Source organism: Vicugna pacos, chromosome 12 (assembly GCF_048564905.1).
Source record: "Vicugna pacos chromosome 12, VicPac4, whole genome shotgun sequence".
In the NCBI taxonomy this organism is placed as follows: domain Eukaryota; kingdom Metazoa; phylum Chordata; class Mammalia; order Artiodactyla; family Camelidae; genus Vicugna; species Vicugna pacos.
The window spans coordinates 2,001,290-2,027,707 of NC_132998.1; the positions used below are offsets into that span (position 1 = coordinate 2,001,290).

The 26,418-nt window shown below is 47.1% G+C and overlaps 1 protein-coding gene across 2 annotated transcripts in view; it reads left to right on the forward strand.

Moving 5' to 3' along the window:
• PPM1H (protein phosphatase, Mg2+/Mn2+ dependent 1H) overlaps nucleotides 1-26,418 on the forward strand; it is a 252,529-nt gene that overhangs the window by 104,332 nt on the left and 121,779 nt on the right. For both annotated transcript variants that reach the window (XM_072973841.1, XM_072973840.1), the window contains exons 3-4: nucleotides 2,665-3,009; nucleotides 11,850-11,962. In XM_072973841.1, the coding sequence (XP_072829942.1) occupies nucleotides 2,665-3,009; nucleotides 11,850-11,962 (458 nt within the window). The remainder of the gene's footprint in view (nucleotides 1-2,664; nucleotides 3,010-11,849; nucleotides 11,963-26,418) is intronic.

Consider the following 26,418-nt stretch of genomic DNA (forward strand, 5'->3'; position numbering starts at 1 on the left):
AGACGTTCGCTGGGTGTTCACTGGATGTAGAAGGACCTTGTGCATGTGTTTCACTCAGGTGGCCTTGGACCCTTTGGGGAGTTAGATGTGATGAGCAAGAAATCCTTTCCTTTTGCCACTTTTCCCTAGTTGTGGGGGTGTAATATGGCGGTGTGTACTTTACTGACGCAGCAAGTAGCGAGAGTGAGCGGTGGGTTTAATAATCATTGCAAAGTAGTGATGGGTATAAACAATAATTCAAGATGTGTGGGTGGACCATGTGTTACTATTTCTTTTGGTGGCCAAGTCACAGATGCCACTAATACTGCAGTGATGTGATGCCCCACGTTCACAGTAGGCGGAAATGGGCAATGTTAGAGGTCTGTGAAAGTAAAGATGGATTCATGGACTTCCCAAATTCTATCCACAGATGCCCTAAATTAAGAACCTTTTCCTCGGGGTTCAGGTTCATTCCCATTTGAGTGGTGTTGGAGAGGCCATTTGAATCCAGTTCTTCTAATCCTCGGGTTGCTGTTCTTTCCACTTAACTTTCCTCTGAGTTAGCGTGCTTACTCCTTCACTTGATGGCGCTTTTAGTCACTCAGAAGTTTCTTCCTGGCAGGATTAGACTGAGTGTCTTTTTAAGGTGGTATTTACCTCCCATCTGGTATTCTCATTTTCAGTCTTCCTTCTCTCCTAATCCTCACAGGGTAGCTTGAATGATCCTTTAAAAATAGAAATCAATTTTGTCACTCCCTCCTCAGTCAATGGCTTGTTGTTACTCTTAGCTAAAGCTAAGATCCTTCATGTGTCCTGGAAAGACTGAGTAATCCAGGCACTATCTCAGTCTCCAGCGTCATCTCACCCCTCTCCCTCCCTGCCTCACTCCCCTATTCAGCCATGTGGCCGTGGTTCAGTCTCATGCTCATCGCACACCTTCTACCACAGGGCCTTTGCCCCTGCTGTTGCTGCTCTCCTCTCCCCTCCTAATCTTGTGAACTTCCAAGCTGCCCTCAGCCTGATCCTTACAGCTACAGAAAGCCTCCTCCAGTATGCCCCCTGCTGGCCTCAAATCATCAAGCATGTCTCCTCATCACCCTCACCAGAATTATGATCTTATGTTTATCTGTGTGATTATTTGATCACTGTCTAACTCCCCCACTGGATTCTTAAGATCAGATCATGTCTGATACTGCTTTCATCTAGTCTGATAGCTCCACTGCCTACTTTTGTGCCTGTCACAGAAAGAGTGCTCAGTAAATACCTGTTGACCTATATATATAATCTCTAAGCATCTAGCACAGAATCCAATAAAAACAAGTTTTAAAAGGCACAAATAGAGTACTGGTATATGTCACCGTAACTATACAGTATCTTCCAGCATCATTCTAAGATGGACCAAGAATGGTGGTTACCAGGGACTGGAGGGTGGGGCGATAGGAGAGATATTGGGTACAGGTACAAACTTGCAACAAGTGGTAAGTCAGTCCTAGAGATCTAATGCACCATATAGTGAACAGTAGACAATAATATTGTGTTATAATAATCAAAAAACATTTAGATCCTAATTATTCTAACTACATAAAACAAATAGTTATGTGAAGTGATTGAGATGTTAACTCCTGCTCTGATGGCAACTGTATTACAATATATGAATATATCAAATCAACATGTGGTGCACCTGAAATTTACACAATGTTAAAGGTCAAATCTATTTCAGTAAAAAAATAGACCAAAAGAACTTTAATGGCTTCAACGAAAAAAAGAATTCAGCATTTATTGCTGCAGAGTCAGGAGTGGGTGTTACATGCGCCATACATACTTAATCTCAGTGTTTAATACCTTGCTCCTCCAGATGCACCATAATTGAGCTCCTTTTTCCCCCCATAGCTAATAAGATCTTAGGCATGTGTGATGCAATCACGGTTTTTTAAAGTGTTTATCTTGAAACAGTCTCAAAAATCAAGCAGCAGGTACCAAATCCATGGCAGATGAAGGAACAGGGGCTGCACGTAGCTTTAGGGCAGGAAGAGGAAGCCAAGATGCTGAGTGACAGCTGGGAAACTGAGGGAAGTAGGAAATACGAAGAGATTTGAATTGCTTGCATCTTTTAAAGGCTGGACTAGACTGGGTGTCTAAGGGGGAAACATGCTCTAAAAATTCAGGATGTAGACGTAGGCAGATGGGGCAATTATCTGAGAGCGTAAAGCCCAGAGGGAGGGGGAGGGGAATGGGTCTACTTATTTCTCCTTGAAAAGCCTGCAAAAAGGGCCAAACTTCCTCCAAAGACTGCAGGCCAAACCTCCTCTGGGGCTGCAGTGGAAAGGAGGTGAGGAGTTAGATGTTGAAAAAGTACAGACTTTACCTGTTTGTATGGAGCTGTAACCTCTAACTTCTATACATCGCATGAAAGTAGATCTGGACCCAAGTAGTAACTGAGCAGATGGTGACCTGGGCTCCTCCCCTGGGTGGACAGGCAGGGACCGCTTTATCCCTTGGGTGATGGTGACAGTAGTGCCGGATCCGGGGACCCTTCCCTGAGTGTTTTGCCCTGTTTTGACCCTCCTTGTCTGCAGGCCCGAGACGGACCGTCAGGGGGGGTGCCGGGAGCCCTGGAGGCGTCCCCTCCCCCTGGGGCCGTGGCCACTGGGGTTCTCACTCCTCCCTGCCACCCTCTCCCCGCAGGAATCAGAAGGCATGTCCTGCCACTACTGGTCGCTGTTCGACGGTCACGCGGGGTCCGGGGCCGCCGTGGTGGCCTCCCGCCTGCTGCAGCACCACGTCACGGAGCAGCTGCAGGACATCGTGGAGATCCTGAAGAACTCGGCCGTGCTGCCGCCCACCTGCCTGGGCGAGGAGCCCGACCACGCGCCCGCCAACAGCCGGACTCTGACCCGGGCGGCCTCGCTCCGCGGAGGGGTGGGCGCCCCGGGCTCCCCCAGCACGCCCCCCACGCGCTTCTTCACCGAGAAGAAGATCCCGCACGAGTGCCTCGTCATCGGGGCTCTGGAAAGTGCGTTCAAGGAAATGGTAGGTACCGCCGAAGATCCCCGGGCGCCAGGGGCCGGGCGGTCGCGGAAGCCACAGCCTTGCTTCTTAGGCAGTTCCCGGGAAGGGCGTGTCTCTGGCCTGTCCGCTTGCGGCCTGGTCCCCTCCGCCTTCTCCCTTTCACAGCGGGGCTTTCGTTCTCAAAAGAGGTGGGCAGCACGCGAGTTCCAGCATCCAGTGCTGGCAAAAATGGAGGAGAGGGGAGAGGCGGAGGGGCAGTGCATGGGGTGGGCGTGCTACTGCGGCTTTCTGCCGGCGCTTCTGCGGTTCCACTTAACTGAAATGTGAGCGTGCTTGCCACCTGTTTTACATGCGCGTATGAGTTCCAGGTGTTTGGGGAACCAGAGCTTGTAGCAGAGTGCTCAAAAGTGCGCCTCCCGTACACATCTAATCTGAGAACAGGTTTCCCCCGTGATTGACAGTGTGGTTCCCACTCCTTAAAGCAAGGGGGGCCGGTTTCTAAGAATTGCTTGTTTTACTTGGGGACATGGATTTGTTTGGACATTTAAATTTGAATATGTCTGGTCCAGGGATTCAGCCTCGCCTCTTGAGAACTCAGGGCACTCAGCTGCCCCCCGCTGTGTGCCCTGCTGTCCGTCTGCCTGGTGAGAATCACACAGAAGGTCTGTTCTGCGCCATCTCCTTCCTGCTCTGAGCTCACGTTCTACTGAGGCAGTTATTTAGGCTCCAAAGATTTTTCTCTCCTGAGCAGCCTGTGTGCAGATAGAGTAAGAGATAAGTACAGATGCCAGGAGGACTAGAGTCAAGCGAGTGGGCAGTATTGTCGTTAAAACCTGGAGATGAAAAAGAGATGACGAGCTCTTAAGCAAGAGCAGCTACAAAGGTCACTCCAGAACTGAGGGCGCCCACCAGGCACACTCCAGACTCCAGCCTCTCACCATGCCAGGTAGAGTGCTCATGAGAGGAGGAAAGTAGATAATACTGAACTGCATCTTCTGACTGATTTATAAGGCAAAAATAGTTCATGTATTCGCACCTCTAATCTGCCCTCTCTCCTCACTTTAACTCATTTCTCTTTTGGTCCCAGCATTTCTCTTCTTGTCACATAGATATTTACCCTTTGAGTAGCAGGTGGTTTAAAATGCATCTCTGTCTCAGGAGTATCTGGTCGCCTTCAATCCCAAGAAAAATACCAGGAGCCTGGAAAAGATTATTTAGGAAAAAAGGATGAGGGTAGTGAAATTGACTCCTACTCAGGCTTGGTATAAAATCCTCTCCAGCTTTCTGATGTGAACAGCTGTAAACACAGGTGCTCAGAAAGCTAAATATTCATTCGAGGTGGAAATTGGACAGTGGACTGTCCTCCTAGTGGGAGAAAAAGTCAGCTTACGTGATAGAAGTGAAAAACAAAAGAAACTTTGGGTTTTTCCATTTCTTTCAGTGATGACTAGTGAGTGTCATGGGACATCATTTACTTCCAACTGCTGTATTCTCAGTTTCATCCACTAGAGGGCAGTGTCACATTGAGTCAGGCCTCCACACCCGTCTCAGGCTGTTTCTGCCCATCAATGGCTCAGGGTAAAACTACCTGACGTGGGAGTCTCCCTCAGAAAAATACTTAGTAAAGAGCCTCATTTTTCGTTTTTGAAAGTTTTTCAGCTTTTCACAAACTAGTTCACTACCAGAAAGTTTCTTAGTTGCCAGCGAAAAGATCATTTCACTTCCCCATGTAATTCATTCCATCAATAAGTATTCATTAGGATCAAACTATAACGCAGGCCTCATTGGGAAAAGAGCATTGAAGAAATTAGGCAAAGGCGGGTATTAAACAAGTAAAATGTAAATGGGATGAGCCTTGAGAGGAGGAACTGCAGGGTGAAGTAGGACTCTGTTAAAGAGATGAAGCGAAGGGTCCTCGGAGAAGTGGTGCTCGGGGAGTAGGAATAAGGCAGACAGAATGTGGGCGCCTGGAGAGCCTTCTGGGGAGAGGAAACCATCTATGTGAGAGAACCCACATGGGCCAGAGGCAGCAAGCTGATGTCCACTGTGGGCAGAGGACAGATTTCAAGGGCAGGAATGATGTAAGGTGAGCTGGAGAGGCTGTCTGTAACCAGCCTGTGCTATACTAGAATTTTGGGGTTTTAAGCCATATCTGCTCTTTTCCAACCCATTCCACGTTACAGCTTCCTCTTCAAGCTTACTTTTTCCCCAGATTGTCTCTCTAGCCCCCAGTGTGACACAGGCCTGCCTGGACTTTGCACCGTGTGCTTGGCCATATTAAGTGAGAAAGCTCACCATTCCTTGGTTCTCCTGTTCCTGGCAGGGTGGCCCTACCTCCTGCTCTGCTCGGGACTGAGCCAGTCGATGCCTGTTGGCCCAGAATAGTTACGAATATTGTCCCCTTGTACTCTCACAAGCGTCCCTGTCCAAATGATGTCTTATGTCTACCCTAATTATAGAGAGATGCTCTCATTTTTTTCTTTGCTTCATCAGGGACTTCAGGAAAAATCTCTCCCGCATCACAGAAATGTGCCTGACTTAACCATTAAATAGTCTGGGCTGAGGTTCAGAACTTAAAGCACAGTTACACAGCGTACTCTTGATTGAATGATCCGGAAGGCCCTTGCCAACCCGTAAAGAATTCGTTTTCTTTCCTCCCTCTCTCAATATCAGGTTTTTGAGAGTCAGTGTTTGAAGGTCAGCGTGAGTTCTTTGCCATGCTTGGCACACGGCTGACGTCCTTACGCTGTTGGCCTGACCTTGGTAGTTCCTCCTCAGGCCTTTCAGGGAGGGGCAGGTTGGGAATTGCCGAGTCATTCCTAATTTTTTGCCTTACACAGCCAGCCCCTTTGCAACGTTCCTGTTTCTAGCTGTTCTCTAGGCATTGCAGGTTGTATGCCGTTCGGATCCTCTGTGATAGGAAAACTCAAGATTGGATAAGATTCAGCCTTTTCTGCTTTGTGGCTCTCTTGCTTCTTTTTTACTTTTAATCCCTAAGAATTCCCGAGTCCCAGCACCTAAGCCTCAAATTTGCCTCACTGATGCTTTTTTGCAGCTGCCCCTCCTGAGATTCAGAATGTAACTTCAGATACCTTTAAAGGCAAAGCTGGCCTTTCGTTTGGGGTTCTGCTTTATTTACGACAGTTCAGCAAAATCCAGTCAGAGGTCTTTGCTCTCTCTTTCTCCCCACCTCCCACCAATGCCCATCTCAGTCACTAGTGTTTATTGAGCTTATATTTTATAGCCAGCGTTCTTCTAGATGCCATGGGGGTCCAGCAGTAAAAGATTTGATTTTATATCTGGGAGCACTTGTAGTCACCTTAGAGGAACATAGAGGTATATAATATCTCATTGGTTTCAGTATTCTAAGTGGCATTAAGGGAAATGTTGCTATCTGTCTCAAAGAGAGAATTGATTAAAAAGATTCAGAAACACCAGGCCAGAATAAATAGTACTTTTTTCTAGGAAAAAGTAGGGACTTGTTGAAAAATACTAACGCAGCCGGGGGGAAGATGCCAAGGATGAGGGGAGATGATAGGTTTCATCCAATTCTGGATGCTTCTTTGAAGGCACTGTTTTCTCTTTCTCTCTGATCCTTGGGGTGCCTGGCACAGTGCGTGGCTTGTGAGAAGGTGACCTCTGGCCTCTAACACGTGCTGGCAGAGGCAGGGGTGCCCCACGGCCCCTATTGTGTCTCCTCCTGGAACTCCCTTCAGCGTGTGAGAAGCTTGCATCGTCCACTCCTCCTGTGTCCACCGTGGAAGATGAACCCTGCCTTCCAAAAAGGCCAGCATCTTAGGAACTTTCCGCCTTCATCTCTGCTTCCCAGTCGCACTTTTGTACCAGCACCTGCTTTCCTGGCTGAGTTTTCCCACAGCTGTGTTTAGGCTGTTGCCTGGCCCGGGGTGACCGTTGTGAAGAAGATAAATGTCTTCTAAGTCCCAGTGTCGGTCGGCACCCTGCTGCCCCACGCGCCACAACAGGGGTGTCAGCATTTCACGCCCATGTCGGGAGTCACTTCCGGTGTAGGTGTAGTTGCAGCGGGCCTTTGCCCTCCTCAGAATCAGAACCAAGTCCGCAGTGGTGAGCCCTTGACCTCCCACCTACGGGAACTGAGTTCTGGACACAGGCAGAAGAATCTCAAAATTCTGCCCTGCTGCTTCTTCAGTGTGGTCGTAGAGTCCTCGCCACGGTGAAGAACATTTGGAAGTCTGGTTGTGATGAAGGGAGAAAAATGGCAATATTTTAACTTGTAAAACTGCCGTACATCTTCCTATCACTGAGTAATGGTCGGAAATACCACTCAGCTTGGCTTTGTTGGTTAAAAAAAAAAACGAAACTCCATATGGTGACAAGATGATGGGAAAGGAGGATGAATGCAGAGCTTATTTATAGCTTATAAATCCTAGTGGTCTTGAAAACTAGGATATTCGTCGTAAGTGGACCTGTATGTCTGTATTTAAGCTAGAGGGTTTTTTGTCTTTGTTTTTGATAGAACAGAAAGTTCCTCCAAGAAAAAAAAAAGGCATGTGATTCCACTAGTAGCCAGCAGGTGGCAATATTAGGCAGTACTGTTTTTTCCCTTTCCCATTGCCTGGCTGACAGATTGGCTTGTCCTGAGAATAAACCAAAAGCAGGCCCAGATACTAAAACCATGCAGAATCTTATTATTTGTGACTGACACTATTAGCAATGTGCTCAGAACCATGTTTAACCCACTTGGGCAGCTGCCAAGCCCTATTGAAACTACACAACACTCACTCCCTTCTGTTGTTTGATACTGCTTTTTCTCTTGCAACCTGAAATTGGTAGGAGACAAAGAATGACCCTGGAGTTGCACCATCTCTGAGACTTTCAAACCAAATTACAGCGATCCTGAGCAACATATTTTCTTTCTTGCAATTATTTCCCGCTGAATTAGTCTCATTTCACACACACCTCTTTTTCCCCTTCGTTGCACTCACTCTTCCTTGCAACAAAAAGGAGCAAAATAAAACCCCAGGCCTTAGACATTGGATCCGTTCTTTGATTTAGAGATAAACCTCACTTAAATGTAATATTTAGACATAACACGGGAGAAATCAGTCCTGCTGAGTAGAAAGTAGCCTCGAGAGGGACTCCTGATTGAGCAGATAAATCAATTATCTTGTCAATTGAATCTTTGGAGTCATTTAAGTTGATCCTTTTAGACCATACTTACAAAGGAATGATAGTATGTGCGTGTGTTTTGTGGGTAATTTATTCTAGACTTATGTCTTGGGGCTCGTGACAACTAAAATGGAGGAAAATACTCCAAATCGGACCTTGTTGAGCACAAAAGCCGTCGGCAGTTTTTCTATGATTTCCTTGATCGTTGGGAAAAATACCCAAACTTTCTTGAGGGTTTAAAAAAAAACTACATTTTTATGTACTTTTTTAAAACTAGCATGTGAAAAGATTAAGCTAGTTGGAAAGGTTGAGGGTTTAAAGAAATTAGGTAGTTAATTCTACAGTAAATATATCTTTATTGACTTCATTTATTGTGTTTGATCTGGTAGTAAAAGAACCACCCAGATGGTCCTTTAATGTTCCTCTCAGTACTAAGATTCGGTGAAACATCTTTTCAAGAGGAGTAGGTGGTGGAGGAAAAAATAAATGTGCTATTTTGGCTTCTAGGGAGGGGAGGGGGAAGCACTTATTTTTAGAATATGCTCTAGTTACACCCAGTTTTAGAAGAAATGGAAGAGCGTATTTTCATGTCAGTGAGACCTTGCGGGTGGGGGGTGAAGTCTGCGGAAACACATCTCTCAAATTCTTGTCACAGTGATCTCAGCGAGCACACATTGTAATTACCGTGGGTGCGTGTGTGTAAGCGCACACACACGTGTATTACCACACAAAGAGGGAAGGTGATGAACGCCTGAACACATTAGTGGAGTTTCTTGGATAAAAAAATAGCTAGACTTCTGTGGAAGTGTTGCCAAATTTAGCATTCCTTATGCCGGGGGAACCACGGAGGGAAGGTAGTTGAAATGTAGGACCAGATGAAAGAAAGGAGGAAATCAATTAGAAAAACACTGCCTTACGCTGTGAATGGAATAGCAAGGGGGGGTCACTGGGCCAGCTAACTGCCACGTTTCCCCCCAAATTAAAGGCAAATGGGGACTTTGCTGAAGCAGGAACTCTTAGTGTCCGACACTCTGGCTTGATTTTTTTTTTAAGAATTAAATAATTTTATAATCAGATTTTCTTGTGATGTAAACTGTGATAAATAAGGCACCAACGATGCAGAAGAAGCTTGAGTCTGGGCGGAATCATTTACAGAGATGGTTCTTTCTCATGGACTCTGTGTCCCTTTCGGAGCACACCCAGTGGTGTCAGTCTGTTGAGCGCCGTTCACATTCCAGGCCGTATACAGCACGCAAGCCGTGGGGTGTTTAAGGGACTTTTCATCAAATTTGTCTTTCCTGAAAATAAATAAATAAATAGACCTAATTACCTCCCCCCACAAAAAAATTTTTTTTTAATTTTTAATTCAGACTTTAGGTGTTCAAACAAAGATGGGTTCTGGATGTGAAAGAATAATTTCTGGAGCTGGAGCAGTTCTTTCCAGTGTATTAAATACAGCAGTGCTGGGTGCGGACTTTGTAGACCAGTTTCTGTGTTAATTTGATGAAATACGTATCTATCATAATATAAACTTTCTATCGTTTATTTAAATGCAAAAATTTTTGAATAAATCTACCCACAAAACCCTTTGTGATTAGGGCTCTTGGTTCTGTTTTGATGCATTGTTTGAAGGTTAAACACACGGAACTTCTGGAACTTCCGATGTCTTGATGTTTTCTTTCTCCTCTTTCACTTCCTTGTGACAGTCTTTCCCTCCTGACATCCATGCCCCTAGCCCCCGCCGCCCCCAACCTCCTGCCATCCCTGCTTGGGTTCTGATAACCATTCATTTGTTCTTGTCAGTTGACGGCATTTGATCAGAAGCCTGGGTTCCTGCTTCATTATTGCCTCAGCATTCATTCGTCTTGTAAGCTTTCATTTGTGAATTGTGGGACACATGTCGCATGTTAAGGCAGAGGTGAAGTGACAAGGAGATCACTGAAATGTAACAAACATTTATTTAACTACCGCTTACCTGACCCAGGATAGGTGTTGAGGGTCTAACAGTGAGCGAGAGAGGTCTCTGCTCTCACCCATGGGGTCCAGGCCACGGGAAGGGTCTCGATGGTCTGCCCCGCCCCTCCCCCACATCATCTAATTTAATCCTCATCTCAGTCCTTTAAGCTAATTTATACAGAGTTTGTAACTAACTTTTAAAAACTCAGTGTGGTCTTTTTTTTTTTTTAACATTTTTTATTGATTTATAATTCAGCGTGGTCTTTGAAGGTGGTCCTCACACGTGACCCGTCTGCAGCTCTGATACTGCCGTCCCCTCTGTCCCTTATTGGAAGTTTTCTTCACTTGCTTCTAAGCCACCACATCCCACAGCACATGCTCTTACCCCTCTCCCTGGGTCCTCTGCCTTCCCCTTCTCCCAGCTCATTCCCACTATCGTCCTTTCTCCCAGGTCTTTGCACTTTTTCTCTACTTACTTTTTGATCAGTATCCTGTGCTTAATCTGTATCCACAGCTCAGGCTTTTCTCCTGTTCCCAGTTGCTCACTGGCAATTTACCTAACCTCTTATTACCACCTCTGGCCTCTGGAGCTGTTGCCGGTAGATACAGAATTAATGATCATCTCCCCTTCCCATCAGGAGGCTGGCAGAAGCAGCTGAGTTCTAATTCTGTGGTTTCTCAGAATCACAAAGCTGCCCCGGCCCTCGGTCAGCCAGGGCACCAGCTCCTCCTCCCCTGTACCCAGCCCTCCTTCTCCCTCCCTCGGCCCCAGCAGCAGGTGTCATTGGGGATGTTTGGCATTATTTTAGCGAGCATTCAGTTTATGTTCGTAACTCAACTCCCATATTTCTGAGGTCTCGGAACCCTGGCCTCCATCACCGGCACAGAGTCTCACAAGGACGTCTGTCTTGAGGGTGACGTACGTCTGTCAGTAGAAGTGTGGGTCTCGTTCTAGTTTTCTTGGGGAGACCTCATTAGGCGGCAGGTAATAAGTACTAGACTTCAGAGGAGGAGAACTAGGTTGGAACCCAGACTCCAGCCCCGTCATTGTGGGCACCTCCCCCACTTCTCTGCATCTGAACGGTGAGGTTAATAATACGGTTGTGAAGATGAGGTGTGATTCTACATGTAAAGTGCCTCGCGCACTGCCTGACGTAGAGGAAGTGCTCACTGAACGTTGGCTGTCACTGTGCGTGTGTGTCACTCTTGCGAATTAGTCCCTTGGGAAAAGGAAGTCAGGTCAGAGTTCTGAAGCTTCTGTCTGATCGGGAAGACAGGGGGTGGAGTCCTGCCTGCGTGGAACTGAGGACACTGTCCTTCAAGTCGCCTCTCTTATCCAGGTGTAAAGGAAATCATTAACTGGAGCCTTGGGGATTAAAAACGCTGATCAGGTCCAACCGCTTGGTGTTATCAGCCTCTCCTTTCTGTTTTGCACATGGCAGCTCAGGCCATCCATGCGAAGACTAAATTTTCCATAAGCCATGATATCTGTTGAATAAATTGGTTTTATTCTTCTCATTTTTATCTGATTAAATCTGTCTGCCTTCCCTTGTTTCCTGTCTCTGGTCCACAGATGGTCTAGTCGGTGACACTTTTGTGCCAGTGTCTTCCCCAGAAATGAGCATCAGGCAGGGTAAGGGCCAGTACCAAGGATGTTCCTGTCTGTTCTTTGAAGCACAGACTCTCAGAGCTGTGCTGAGGAAGTCTTTGATGCGAGTCCCTGTACAATCCAGCACTGTCTTTGTTTTCTTCTCCAGGACCTACAGATAGAACGAGAGAGGAGTTCATATAATATATCTGGTGGCTGCACAGCGCTCATTGTGGTTTGCCTTCTGGGGAAGCTGTACGTGGCAAACGCTGGAGATAGCAGGTAAGCAGATCCGTGGCCGGTTCTTCCTAACATTTGATGCCTTCCTGTACTTTGTATCTTTTTAGAGAAGTTAAATGATTAGAAATAAGATAGTTCTGCTTGGGATTAGATATTGAGGAAGATAAGCCTTCTACATCTGATTAAAAATGCCTTTAAGAAGCCTCCTCAATCAAAAGGTACAGATCGCCTTCTGCTTAGCTGCCCGCAGTGGCGTTCACGGGTACACCTGGGATTTACCTGCACCAGTGGTACCCAGACGTCCTTTGACTTCAGAACCTGGTGTTTTTTTCAGTGAAAGCTCAGCAGGGGCTAAGTATATGCAAGAGACAAGGAGGGAGGAAAGGGATCTGAATGAAGTGGGTATCTGGGGGGAACCAGGGAGGGCTCCCCGGCTGGGGCTGGTTTCGCGTCCCCTCCAGGAAGCCTGGGCAGTGCCCCTTTTATGCGCGTGCGCCTGCGTTCTCCTCGCTTCCCGGTTCAGCTGAAAGGAACTTTGGCCACGAGATTACGGTTAATCCTTACTCTGTTCAGCATTAACAGGAATAAGATAAATACGTGTTTTTTAATTGTCTTTTAAATAACCTATAAGTCCTCACTTTAGGTGGGAATTTTTAAATTACAGACTTTGTGAAAAGTGTTCTGATAGGTGTTACCGACTTCTCTGCCCCTTTAGTAACGAAATATTTTGGCTTTATAGCAGGGCTTTTTGCTAAAGGCCAACTCTATTCTGACAGCAAAGTACTGGCCTCTAATCGTGATGTCCTCAGAGGACGAGTGATTTCTCTACGTGGTCTTGGGTTGCTGCCATTCCTCCATCTCCTTCTTCTGGGTCACATGCCTCTTCTCAGCACCGCTGCTTGGCCTGACCCTCCTCAAGGTGGGGCCCCACCCCCTTTTCTGTCTCTGTCAGGTTGTAACTGCCTTGCCTGGAAGGCCACCTCCCTCGGGCAGTCGAGGAATTCCAGTTACAGAGCAACAGAGCGTGAGGAAGCTTCCAGATACCCTGGTTAAGCATCCTCTCCCAGTCGTCTCACTAAAGGTTCCCAAGACCAAAGGAGAGTGACCTGCCAAGGCAGCAGTGTTTATGGGGTTTGAAGATTGATGTTTTTTTGAAGGCCCGTTTATTTTTATTGTTTATGTGGATTTCCATTCTGCTATACAAGATACTTCAGTTTCAATATAAAATATTTCCAGGTAAATGGAAGTATAAGATGCCGTGTTTAGTATCTCAGGGCTTCATTTCTAGTGGTCCTGGCAGGAGACAGACTCCCCCTCATATGGATCAACTGAATGAAAGAGGGAAGGGGAACCAGCTAGGAGTACTGAGACCCAGGAAGGCTTTACCATCCTCGGCTGCAGGGTCCAGGGAGAACATGCTACCGCAGAGCCCAGGAGAGTGGGCCACTGAGGAGGGCCCCTGCGCAGGGAGAGAAGGGGAGGATGTACCCTGACTTCTGCCTCTTCTGTGCTCCTTTCTCTTGCCAGGGCTTCCTATTGGAAGCCAGGCGACAGGAAACCCAGGGAGTGCAGGGTCATAGATGTCGGTGAGCCAGGGTGCAGACACAGGCCAAGACCACATCTCGAGGGTGGGGGCAAGCAGAGAGTCACCATCACATCTGCTCCTCTTCCATTCCTGCACTAGGGTTGGAGCACCTTAAAAAAAAGGAATCCCCAAATGATACAAATGAGCCTATTTACAGAATAGAAACAGACTCACAGACTTAGCAAGCAAACTTACGGGTACCAAAGGAGAAAGGTGGGGGGGATAAATTAGGAGTTTGGGATTGGCGGGTACAAACTACTGTGTATAAAATAATCAACAAAGCCCTACTGTATATCATAGGGAACTATGTTCAATATCTTGTAATAACCTATAATGAGAAAAATTATGAAAAAGAGTATGTATGTGTAACTGAATCACTTTGCTATACACCAGAAACTAACACAGCATTGTAAATCAGCTATATTTCAATTAAAAAAAAATATATAGGAATTCTTGCCTCCAGGGGCCTTGTAAGGCACACACTGAGGAGCCGGCCTCTGGGCCCTTGTTGCGTTCTAGGTCTTGAGCTTGCTGGAGACAGATGAGCATCCCCGGAGATGATCCGTTTCTGTTCTGAGCAGGGCTGAATTGATGACTCAGCTTTTGCACTCATACTCACCTTTGGTTTTGATGTCTAGTTCCGAGTTTTTCGAGATGAGTTTGCTTCTCTGACTCTTCCAGTGACTAAGACTGAACGCTTTGTTCCCTGGGGCCAGGCCCACCCCTCGTCCCAGGGAGGTGCCTTTCACCCGGTGACCCCGGACTCAGAAGGTAACCCAGCTTCCAGGCCCAGAATCTCTTTTTGTTGGATTATGCTTTTCAGAGAAGCAGCTCCTCCCCGCTGCCCTGTCCTCATTTTTGAAGTTTCCTTCAAAGCCCCGAGCTCCTTAACAGAGCCCCCTACCCAGGCAGTCAGGGCTTCAGGCTCGTTTTCCAGAAGCTCCTGTCTCCTGTCCCCTGTCCAGGACTAGCCAGTCCCAGCTGTTCATCTTCTGGACTTTTGCCCCACTTCCTTTTTAAGATGCCAATTTCTAGCCTAGATCTCAATTTCCGCAGCTATAACAATGGTGATATTGGACTAAATATTAATTTCTTAAGTTTCTGGCATTCTAAAGATTGTCACTAGGAGGAGTGACACTTTTGAAAAGTTAAGCAGTCCTTTAAAGGTTAATCTTTTGGTAATTTTATCTTTCTTAGAGTCAGTTTCTAAAATTTTCAAGTAACTGAAGTCCCGATGTTTCTGAGTCCATAAAAGTGTGATGTTTTACATGTTATTCCCAGTAAACCCAAAAGCTTAACTGGTACTTTATGTTTATTAAAACTGTGAAACACCCCCTCCCCCATTACCTACGAGAAAATAGCACCTCTAAAAACCTGATCAGCTAAATTACATTTATAGTATTCTGGCCCCAGTATCCAGATAGGAATTTGGGTTTTGTGGCTGAAAGGTTGGGTTTGCTGTTCACATAGGGTCCTCTGTCATACAGAAGCCTGAAAACAGTATGAGTTGGTGTTTGTATGCACCGTCCAAAGGTGACTTACGGGACACTTACACACTAGGGTATTTTCAGCTCTTGTGTGAGCAGTAGATATTTGATACCATCTTCTGTATGGTCATTGCCTAGTTTATGTGCTAATAACATAATAGAGGTGTCGGAGTTTACAAATATACTCAGTTACTCCCAAGAAACAACTTCATGGACTTCGATCGGACCTGTATAAATGTAGGTCCATTATCACTTCTGGACAAGTAGTCATTAATCTGAGGGCTCAATTTAAACAAATGATCCTTGCCGACAGAGGATTCTGGCAACAGGGCCCTGATTAAGTGCTAATTTTTCTTCTTTATTACAAGATACTGGCTGGCTGTATGTTTGCTTTAAATCTTGAGAATTTTGAGAGTGAAGCGAACCTTTGTCATAAGCGCACTGCCCCATAATTATTCACGCTCAGGAAAAGAGACGCTTTGCACTGGTTTGGTTTGGAAACTCCTGGTGGTCAGGAACTGTTTCCTGAGCTGCTTAGTGAGCTGTGAATCATCTGATTTACCGTCAGGCGCATGTGTGCTGGGGGGTTGTGTTCAGGAGAAGCTGCCTGGTGCTGGATGTGGCTTACCGGTTTCTGAGTCAGCGACCACCCTTGTTGTAGGATGGTCCACAGTGATGCCAGGTGGTGCAGCCCGGGGCAGACGTGCCCTTCCCTCCACAGCCGAGGTAGCCAGCCACGGGGGCACGGGCACTAATGACTTGATGCACGCCAGTTGCTCAGTTTTTTCCAAAGCAGCCATCTCAACACCTAGGGCATCGTGAGGCACTAGGAAAGAAGCAGATGGTGGGCGGATTTCCACTTCAAGCAGAAATGAACTGGTGGCATGCAAATGCCATGCAAAGCAATATGCAAACTATCACCCATTGTATTTGAGTCATCCGCTCTGCTCAGCAGGGCTCTGATCCTTCGGTTTAAGAAGACGCTTCAACTCCATTTTGGAAGATTATTTCCCTTTATTTCTAGAGTGCTAGGCACTGAGGACGCCAAGCCGTTACCACTTATTTCAAACAATGTCTAAAGATTTGGCAACTGAGACTAAATAAACCCATTCAGAGTAAAGAGAACTGTTTAGGATTTGTTAAGTTCATGATTCCATGCTTGCCAGATTTAAGTGACAGCAGGAATAAGACAGCTGATAAGTGCGGGGCACATGTTAAATACTGTAACAGGGAATCATACTTAGTTCTGTCAGCAGTTCAGTGAGAAGTAGGCATTGTAGCAGCACAGCGAAGGGCAGGGCCCCACAGCCACTGCAGGGCTGGGCTGCCATCCCACCCAAGACTGGAAATCCGAGCCCCACGTTCTCAGTCACAGTGCCATCCCCTGGGATGTCCCACCCAGGCTAAGACTCGCAGGGTGTTTTTGTTTTTCACATTTTAACATCTCTAAAATCACTAGTTTCTAATTGACATTTTCTTTCCTATTTGGATGTAAAATGCTGACACATCTTACAATCAATGGCATCTTTAATTTCACCTAAAACGGGTTTTGGGGTGCAGCTGAATGGATGGGTGCACTTAGAAGCCATTTTGAATGCATTGCTGTCATGAAGCATAGTAGCTTTGGGGGGCCCAGTTCACTCATTTATGATCTAGGCAGTGCTGCTTCCTCAAACGCAGGGCCGCCACCCCCTTCCCAAGGTCCCAAGGTTCTCTGAGGACATTTGAAATTTTGTGTTTTCATGTTGATGATAAAGTAACAGTGTTTTCTGGGTGATAACTGCCACAAATTCAGCCCCCCCCCATTTTGTTGTGGGTACAGTTTCTCTGTCAGCAAGGATCTTGCAGACTTTTTCAAGATGAGTCATAGGCTCTGAGGAGTATGAGGTCATCTTTGTGATCTTGAAGGTCCTCCTTGGAAAAGATCGAGAAGGTTGAATGTGTCCACGAAACAGCTGTGTTAACAGGTGGCCCAGGAATCATCCTTAAAACAAAGCCAGTATGTCCAGCCAAGATGATTTCCTTTCTTATCTCTTTCCTTCATTTTTAATTTTGCAGAATTAGCCTCATTTAAGTTGAAGTTTTCCATGTGCATTCAGAAGTGAATTCCTCAGGCAAGTCGAAATTTTCTTGAGGACAGGAATTAGGTATAAAAACAACTTAGATCTCTTGATTTAAAACCAGTGACACATCTGCCGTATCTTCTCTCTCAGGCTTCTCCCCTTTGCTAGGAATAAGGTGCTGAAACTATGTTACTGCCTCCAACCCAAGGGAATGCAAAGAACTATTCATTTCTGAACTGTCTTTCCTTTTAATGTTCATGGACGCCAGTGGCCAGTACAGAACCTTCCTGAAACTGCTTGTTGCTAGAAAGTGGTTCATCTGCCCACACCTGCCAGGGAGCTCTTGCTTTGATAGTAGGCTTCCTCTGAGTTCAGAAATAGATTTGATCTCCTTCCATCAACTTCATTAAGTTCACCACAGCTCTCATTTTCTTTGACAAATGTCTAAAAAATAGGAAAACACAGTTAACCACCATTGTCTACTATGAAAGATGAATTGTTTGGACCTTTTTTTCTGCATCACCCCCCCCCATATAACCCCTTAGCTATCCCTGTAACCTATAGAAGGGATTAGCAGAAAGAAAATGCAACTATCAGATGATCATAAATATGTATCTGCAAAGGCATGGAGACCACGTGATGGCTCAAATCAGTCTTTGCTCTTCCTGTCAAACTGCTCACTGTCTACGCAGAGGGCACCGGAGGCCCTTCTCTCGCTGGACTTCCTCCTTGTCTCTTCCCTTTGGATTTTTTGCCACCTTCCCCCGGTCACCCTTTGCCCTAAGTCAGTGGTTCTCAAAGTGTCGTCCCTAAACCAGCAGCAGTGGCAACTGTCAACGAGAAAAGGAAATTGTACGGCTCCACCCCTGACCTACTAAACAGAACCCCGGGGGTGGGGCCCAGCGCTCTGTGTTAGCATAAGCCCTACGGGTGATTCTGCCTTGTGGAAGAACTACTGCTTTAAAGTCTACCACTGGGCATCTGAGGGAGCAGGGAAGGAGCCTGTGTGTCCTCAGGGTATAAAAATTACAGCTCTTCCCAGCCTGAGGCTAAAGCATCAAACTTGGAACCCTGTCAGCATCTAGCTGCCTCGGCTGCAGCCCTGTACCGCATGCCGGGGGCACTCCTGTGGCAGCGTTTCACCCCTGATGCTCTGCAGTGTGGCTGCCTGAGGTGGGGGGCCCCGCCTGCTCCTCTGTCAGTGGATTCCTTCTTGCCAGAATGATATTCTGGGATACAGGTCCTTTTCTTCGAGAAGTGGAAGTTGGGGTAAGGATTTCTTGCATGATATAGCTCCTCATCTCAGACTCCTGCTGACTACGGGGTGGCTCTGAAACCCACCCCATCCCACCCTACACTGGGCTAGGATTCCCTTACCTGAAATAGATCAGACATGCCCCCCAGAAGTGTGGACTTCTGGTCTCTTTTCATTGGGCCTTTGGCTGTGGTTCCCCATCCCAACCAGGGATGCGCTTAACAACTTCACTGTGCTCCTAGGGGCTGGGAAGTCTCGTGGAGTTTGTAGAGGTGGAGCATTTGCAGCTACAAACGTTGGCATGAGATGACTGTGGTTAGGACAGTGGCCTTATCTATCCCTGGCTGCCAAGAAGGCAGTGACAGGAAGGAACTTTCTGGTGGCCAACCTAAGGCTTTATCTTTGGGCCACTCTAACCTCCACCAAGATTTCCAAGAAATAATCATCTAATTTGCTGATGATGTGAAACCAAGATGAAATAAGATTCAAAAAGACCTCTCATGCCTGGGAAGGTGGGCCAGACCTAACTAGGTGAAGTTTAACCGTAGTCAAGGTAGAGTGTAATTAATACCTCTTGAACAGGGTCAGGTGGGAAACTAGCACAGTCGGGGAACAAAGCTTATCAGTGGTTTCAGCTTATCCATGGTTAAAAAACATTTAAAAATGTATTTAAGCAGACAGTGAATTCAACCTGGTCAGTAGTGTGATGTAAACACCAGGACCTAATGTAACCATAGGCTGTAGCCTTTGAAGAATAAGGTGGATGACAGCTAGGGATTGGGGTTGCCTTACTTGGCGCTGAGCACTGGTTCTAGTTCCTAGGGCTTTACGTGAATAACCTAACTCATCCTCACACCAACCCTTTTGGGGGAAGTGTTACTATTAATGTCATTTTGCACATGAAATCCCTTTCTAAGTGACACAATCCAACCAGGGCATGAAAGAACAGGACCCTTCCACAGAGGAATCCAAGTGGTGGAGGAGTTTGGGACCACGTTTGAAGGGATGAGGAAAATTTAATGAACCGGAGTTTTTTCAGCCGTGTGAAAGGGCAACTTGTGTGGCTATAAAAGGTCTTTAGGTGTTTGTCAGATGTTGGGGAGAGCAGTAAGGCTTGCTCTCCGTGAGTCTGGGACTGAGGTGACAGCCACTGGAGGACAGGGTGGTGGTTAACAGCGGGGACTCAGACCGCCTGAGGTGGACCTGGCTCTGCCACTTTTAGTTATATTTGACCTTGGGCTGGTCTCATGTTCTCCATGCCTCCATTTTGCAATCTGTAACTGGAGGTGGGGGTTAGATGTGTAGATGAGTGGGAAGCTCTCAGCACAGGACAGGCCACAGGAGCTGCTCATTCATAGTGAGCTGCTGGCTTTGTCATGGTAATCGGCATGAGCTCAGTGATAGCTGACCAGAGATGCAGTGGCTGCCCCAGAAGACGGTGCGTTCTCTCTCTCTCTTTTTTTTTTTTAAACATTTTTTATTGATTTACAAACATTTTACAATGTTGCGTCAAATTCCAGTGTTCAGCACAATTTTTCAGTCATTCATGGACATATACACACTCATTGTCACATTTTTTTCTCTGTGAGTTATCATAACATTTTGTGTATATTTCCCTGTGCTATAAGCGTTCTCTCTTAAGGAAGGTATTTGTGCATCGCTGTGTAACCTAGCAAGAATATTGGACTAAGTAATTTGATTTTTCATGGTCTGCATTAAGCACTAGGTTTCTATGACTTTAGGAGGATCTAAAAAATACTGTGACTGTTTTCATTTTTCCTTCTTTTTTGTAACAGTTTACTCTCACACTTTGTGGAAGGAAGGGGGCAAATGTTTGCTGTTATACGATGTTCTGTCAGATAGCCTGAGTGTGGAAACAATAGACCCCGAAATTCACTAGCCTAGAGAAGCAGTGGCTTTGTCTCCTCTTGGTGTCGGAGACCTGGGATGAAGGAGGCTCTGTCATCTTGAAGTCTTGGTTCCAAGGTTCCTGGGGGCATCTCCCCCGCAGGAGCATGGAGGGACCACTCAAGGAAGGTTAGAAGGGGCGCGCATCACATCTGCATGCTTTCCATTGGCCAGAATTCAGGTCCATGGCCGACCTGAGGAGCAGGTCTGCTGGGAAATGTAGCAGCGTATAAGTTATGTCTTCAGGCGCAAGGGAATTTATTTTGAGCAACATCTGGCAGTTCTAGCCACCATTGGGCATTGAGAAGGGAACTCATGCTAGGTTCCATAAGTGATGGTGTCTGTATTCATTGTTGTTACATTTTTTTCCCCATGGAGCTTATGACATACAACTTCGGTGCCGTTATCTTCAGAGCCCAAACACCAGTGACCTCTTCTGTTACTTTAATTTTATCACTGTCAGATTTAGAAGAGATGCCGTAAGTTCAGCTTAAATTATCAGACAGTGAAGAAATAGCTGTCTCTCTGTGATCCCCTTTCATCTTGGAGAAGAACATATTTGAATAATGGAGAAGCCTGCAAGTGAACAGCATAAAATATTTGTCTTTAGAAAGTTCATCACAGAATGCAATCTTCATTTTGTGCTAAAAAAGGAAGATGATATCACCCAGGTAGGATATGATGGTACAGAGGTGTTAGTACCTTCTGTTTTTTTGAGATTATTTTTACATTGTCACAGTTATGCTGTCGAGGTTTTTAAGTGACATACCAGTTCAGTTGAATAGCTGAGCCTCTATTCTGCTCTCAGACTGCAGCTTTTTGGTGTGGGTCTTATTTGAGCACATTTCCTTTCCTTGATGTCATCCTTAATAGAGTCGAAATAATGACTGTGGATGGATCAGTAATAAATATGTCTCAATCCATCTTCGGTTTATTTATGCTTAACTTGTACAATTCCTTGTGCATGTAGTATACAGTCAGAGCCCCGAAGTGAAGATACGGTCAAAGTGAAGGGAAGTGCCACGGGAGGAGCAACAAATATTTGGGTGCCTGCATGCGCCAGGCACGAGCTGGGGAAACGAGGTGAATGGGGCAGGCAGGGTCCTCGGGGTGCTTGTGGTTGCAGGCGGAGGGCAGGCGGTCAAGCCTCCGTTTACAGTGCGGTGTGAAGGGCAAGAGCAGGTGTTCCCGGAGCTGCCCCCCGCTTTAAGGAGTGGAGGCTGCCTTGGTTGAACGGGGGGCGCTCCAGCATCCATGGGGTTGTGCTGTTTGACTTCGAGGATGACAGTGACATGACGGTCCACGGTGTCCACAAGATTGCGTCACAGGTCAAAATCCATTACCACAGAGCGCTGCAGGCTGACCCCCTTGCTGGATTGTTCCACGGGGTCCCCGTTGCGGTTGTGAATAGCACTTGACAGCTTGGTTGGCAGTCAGGGGCATTTTGTGGTTTGAATGTTTTGGGTGGGACCAGACTTGTTTTTTGTGAACTGTGAGCCTCGAACTGTCGTCTGGAGGAAATGGTATCTGAAGGTTTTTCGTGTTTTATGGGAGGTTTCCCTTGCAGTCCCTCTTGGGGTGTAGTATATGGTTGTCAGATGGTTAGTTGGCTCCGGGGAGTGAACTGGACAAGGTGGGCAGTTAATCTTCAGCCTTGCCCTGGCTTGTGTGAGCAGGTGAACAAACTCCCCAGGGCAAGAGGTGGTTTAGCCGTTCGTGCCAAGAAGGAAGGAAGGGAGGTGTCAGCTCCTGGAAATGAGTCGGTGTGCTGGCGATATTGCATGGTGAAGGGGGATGAGCCTGTGATGCGGGGGATTGGCAGGAGCGAGACTTCACCCCAACAGATAACATCTCTGCTCTCCCATCATGGAAGGGGCCGGTTCCCACTCTTCCGGACCCCATGCAGGTCAGAGATACTGAGTGTGGGGCACATGGACAGAGTATGGCAGGTGGTAATTCTTTAATTCACCAAATCTGTATTGCGCCCCAGCCTCACTGTCCTGGGCATAAGCCAAACCCCCTGCCCTCACGGAGCTTACAGACCAGTCGGCCACACAGGTAAAAAGCAAGGCGAGTGAGGGAAATGCTGAAGACCACAGATGATGATGATGGCTACGGAGAAAAACAGGGCAAGGGAGGGGCTCAGTGGTCCCAGGCGGGCTTGCAGTTTCAGATGGAACCAAATAAGGCATCGCTGGGGATGCGGCCTTTGAGTAGAGGTTTGAAGGAGGTGTAAGGCACCAGCCAGAAAGACACCTAGGGGAACGCGTGTGGCAGACAAAACATCAAAGGCCTTGGCCAGGAACGTGCCGTTTAGAGTTGAGGACTGGAGAGAAATGGATGGAGCAAGGGGACGGGTAGGAGAGGGGCCAGGGGGGTCGGGGCCCTCCCAGTAGCAGCTGGTGCTGCTGTCACGATGGCCATGGCCACGGGGCCTTTGCACAGGGGCCCCTCTCATTGAACTCTTCAAATATCTGAGCCATCTCCCTGGCTCTAGCTTTAAAGCCTCCGTTCCATCATGCACATGAAGCCCTAAGCGATTCTGTAAATTCATAAACAGCTGGAGCTACACAAGCCCCTTAAAGACCATCTTCCAGAGCGGTCTACACGGCTTTTAAAAAGAAAAAGCAGTGGAACCATTGCTTGCCTGTTTTCTGGTAGACTCTTACACAGGTTCCCAATACATGGAAACAGGTGAATGTGGGGGCTGTTCCGACGGACATCTGGAACCAGGCTGAGTGCTCACACCAGCTCCCCTTCCCAGGGTGGTGCCAGGGGCTGCTCTGTGGGGCCCGAAAGCCACCAGAACTAGGCCTGAAGGTTGATGACTTGGACCAAAGATGCAAAACTTGCTTGCACACATGGCTCACCTGGGGGATTCCCCCCCCCCTTTTTATTTGCTTTTCTTTCACCAGTTTATTATGAAAATTTCAAAACATACAGAAGAGTTGAGAGACTCACGGTGCACTCTTATATACTTGCTACTTAAACTCTGCAGTTACTGTCATAACATTTTCCTTGCATATCTGTACATCTGTATGTCTCTGTTGATTCAATGCGGACATCTGTGTAGCCACTTGGGGGATTTTGTTTTTTAATTAAATATTTTCAGGCCTCTATTCTCAGGCTTACTAAATCAGGATCATTGACGGTGGGGCCGGAGTCATTTCAAAAGGACTCCCGTTGATTCTGGTGTAACCACGGTGGAAACCACTGGTCTAGTCTAAATCTTTGTCTCTGATAAGGAAAATGAGGCCCAGAGAAACTGCCTTTCTCAAGTTCCCATGGGGAGCTGGTGGCAGGGATAGAGTTAGAACCCAGGTTCTATGGGGTCCTGCCTCCTCCCTTCCAAGATTTTGCTGTCCCTGCTCAGCAACTTCAGCCCTTTCCAAAATCAAATAATATTCTCACCGTACTGTAGCAGTTTGCTGAGCCACTGTGATCTGGGGAGTCGTGAGGAATGCTTCGTTTTCTCATTGGTTGGAATTTTCAAGCATTCTTGAGATGCAAGAGCGTAAGTGTGGAGCCCTGAAGTGCAGGATGAAGGTCTCCAGAGTGCAGGTGTCTGATGCCACCCTGGGTTTCCTCAGTGAGATGGTAGGAGAAAGAGGCTGGACTGGGAGCCCAAAGACACGGCGAGAAATCCAGCCCTGTCCCCCACTGAAACAGCCGAAAATTCACGTCCCTCTCTCAGCCTCACTTACCTGCTTTGAAACAAGCAGAGTTAAAAAGACCTTGTTAGCTGATCACAAAGATGTCTTCCAGCTCTGAAATTGAGTGGCCATGAAATGAACATCCAGCCAGATGACCTGGCCCGTCCACTCCCTGCACTCCTGAGGCCCTGATCTATGTTCTTCCCCTGTCTTCCTGGCCTAGATGCCAGAAGACAGATGAGACGCCTCAAAGCAGCTTTCGCGTTGCCACCTCTGCCAGCCCTGACGGGGCCCCCAGAACCACCCTGCAGGGCTTTCCCAGGGTCCTGGGCTCCTGGTGGCTTCCAGACTGCCCTGTGCTGACCTCCACTTCCTTCAGGCCCCGGGGGCCCTGATTTGCTGGTTCCAGCACTGTGTCTGCCACCCAGATATTGACTGAGCATTTTCCAAAGCTTAGCTTGTCTGACTCTAAACTAGCAGCTCACAGGTTGGCGGGAGCATGCAGGTCTGGGTGGTGGGCACAGCCCTTCCCTTAGTATTGCCTCGTGCCCTCCACAGGAGCGGCAGGCTCTCCTCTGCCCTTTGGTTGTAATCACTGCCCTCCCGGGGCGCCACCCACTCCTGCTTGACCCCTACCACCACCATTACCGTTGTAACTAACATTACTACCGTTCTCGCCACAGTTAGTTACCACCGCTAGGAGTCCTGCTGTGACCATTACCACCAGTGTTACTACTAGTACAATGTGACCACCAGGAGCGCCGCCACCGTTAACACTGCCACTGCTAAGACTAGTCCTACCACCCCCTCCCCCCACGACTGCTGGTAGCGCTGCGCCTCCCACCGCCGCCGCTGTCGCTGCCCACCCACCTCTCAGCCCGTGGAGTTTCAGGTCTCCACCCTCTACGCTCCGCACGCGTCCAGGTTCCCTTTGACTGCTCCCTCTGGTCCCCACCCGCCACCAAAGGAAGCAGTTTTCTTGAATCCTGCCTTAGGGAGTTCACTGCCTCGCTTCCCCTTCCTCCTGAGGGAGCGGGAGGTTTTCTCTTGGTCACAACTCCGTATGGTTTGGATTCAGGCTCTGATTCAGGCCAGCTCTGCGCCTCCGACAGGTGGCGCTGCTGTTGGACTCAGCAGTTGTGTGAATTGTGTGAGTTTATGTGGGTTATGGAAAAAAAAGATAATGTGAAATTTAAAGTTAGGTATAAATCTAAAATAAGATTTTCAGGGCGTGGCTAAGGCAGACCCATACCTAAAGGGCACGTGTGGGACTCTGGGCGGAGGAAGGTTCAGGACACAGAGTGGCATGGCGTTCAGCGTGTGCTCTGGGAACTCCCGCGGGCCTCAGTTGGGATTGTTACAGCTGCGCAGCTTACCCCCTGACTTTGGGCAAAGTACAGGATCCCTCTCAGATGAAGTTTGCTCGTCTATATGATTAAAATAATAACAGCCTCCGTTGTGGAACCATTAAGATTGCTTGAGCAAGTGGCTGTAAGGTATTCATCTCCTGTGCCTGGTATTAAAATAGAAAAGCCGGAAACGCTAGATGTTGGTGAAGATGGCAGTGTTCAGAGCCAGGCAGCCTGGGTTTGAATTCAAGCTCTGTCACTTACTGTGTGACCTTGAGCAAATTCCTTAACCATCCTGTGTGTGAGTTACCTCATCTGTAAAATAGGGGTCATAACAATCTCTCAGAGAGTCCTGTGAAGATTAAATGAATGAATTCAATAAAAAAATATTTGCATGTCCACTGTTTTCCAGGCACTATTCCAGGAACTAGGGACTTAGTTACTGATGGAGCCTCTTGGAGCTTGCAATTTAGTTGTGGGTGGAGGTGGGGGAGACTGGTAATCAATAAAGTAACAAAATGTTGGAAGTGTTTAGACAAGTGCCTGTCTGCCAAATGGAAAGCATTTAATGAATGTTAGTTATTAATATTGATTTTCAATATATTATTATTGCTATTACTACTGATTCTACAAATAGAGTTTGCCACTTTAATATAGCTTCATTTATATTTTTTAAAAAGATGCAAGGTAAGATACATTTCACATTGCAGTATAGATGACTTGAATGTGAAAGGGCTGTGTTAACTTTTGGGCTGCTGTACAAGTGTGTGTTATGGACTTTTTGGATAGCATCCCTGAGCTGTTTTAGGATCCCAGTGTGGAGTACAACTTAGCCAGCGCTGCCACCAGGTATCAGCTCTGGACTCCAGAATTCTGTTCTTACCAGATTAGATCTGGACAGCAGTTCAAGTCAGCGTCCTCTCTGAGACACTGTGCAGTGTGGGCTGGGGGTCTGTATAGTTTACAGTTATACTTTAGGTACTTTGGGGGCACACTAGGCAGCCTCTAATACTCTTTCCAGCTCTCAAGTTTGGGGATTTTTTTTTTTTACCCTAGTGTTTTGGGCAAGCAGTGGTTGTCTCTAAGTAACACAGAAAAAGTCCTTTTTCAGCAAAGCCCTTGAAAAAGCCTCCAAGCTCTCAGGCATTTCACAAACACACACTTTTTCTGCTTGCTAGACTTAGCTATAAAGTCAAGG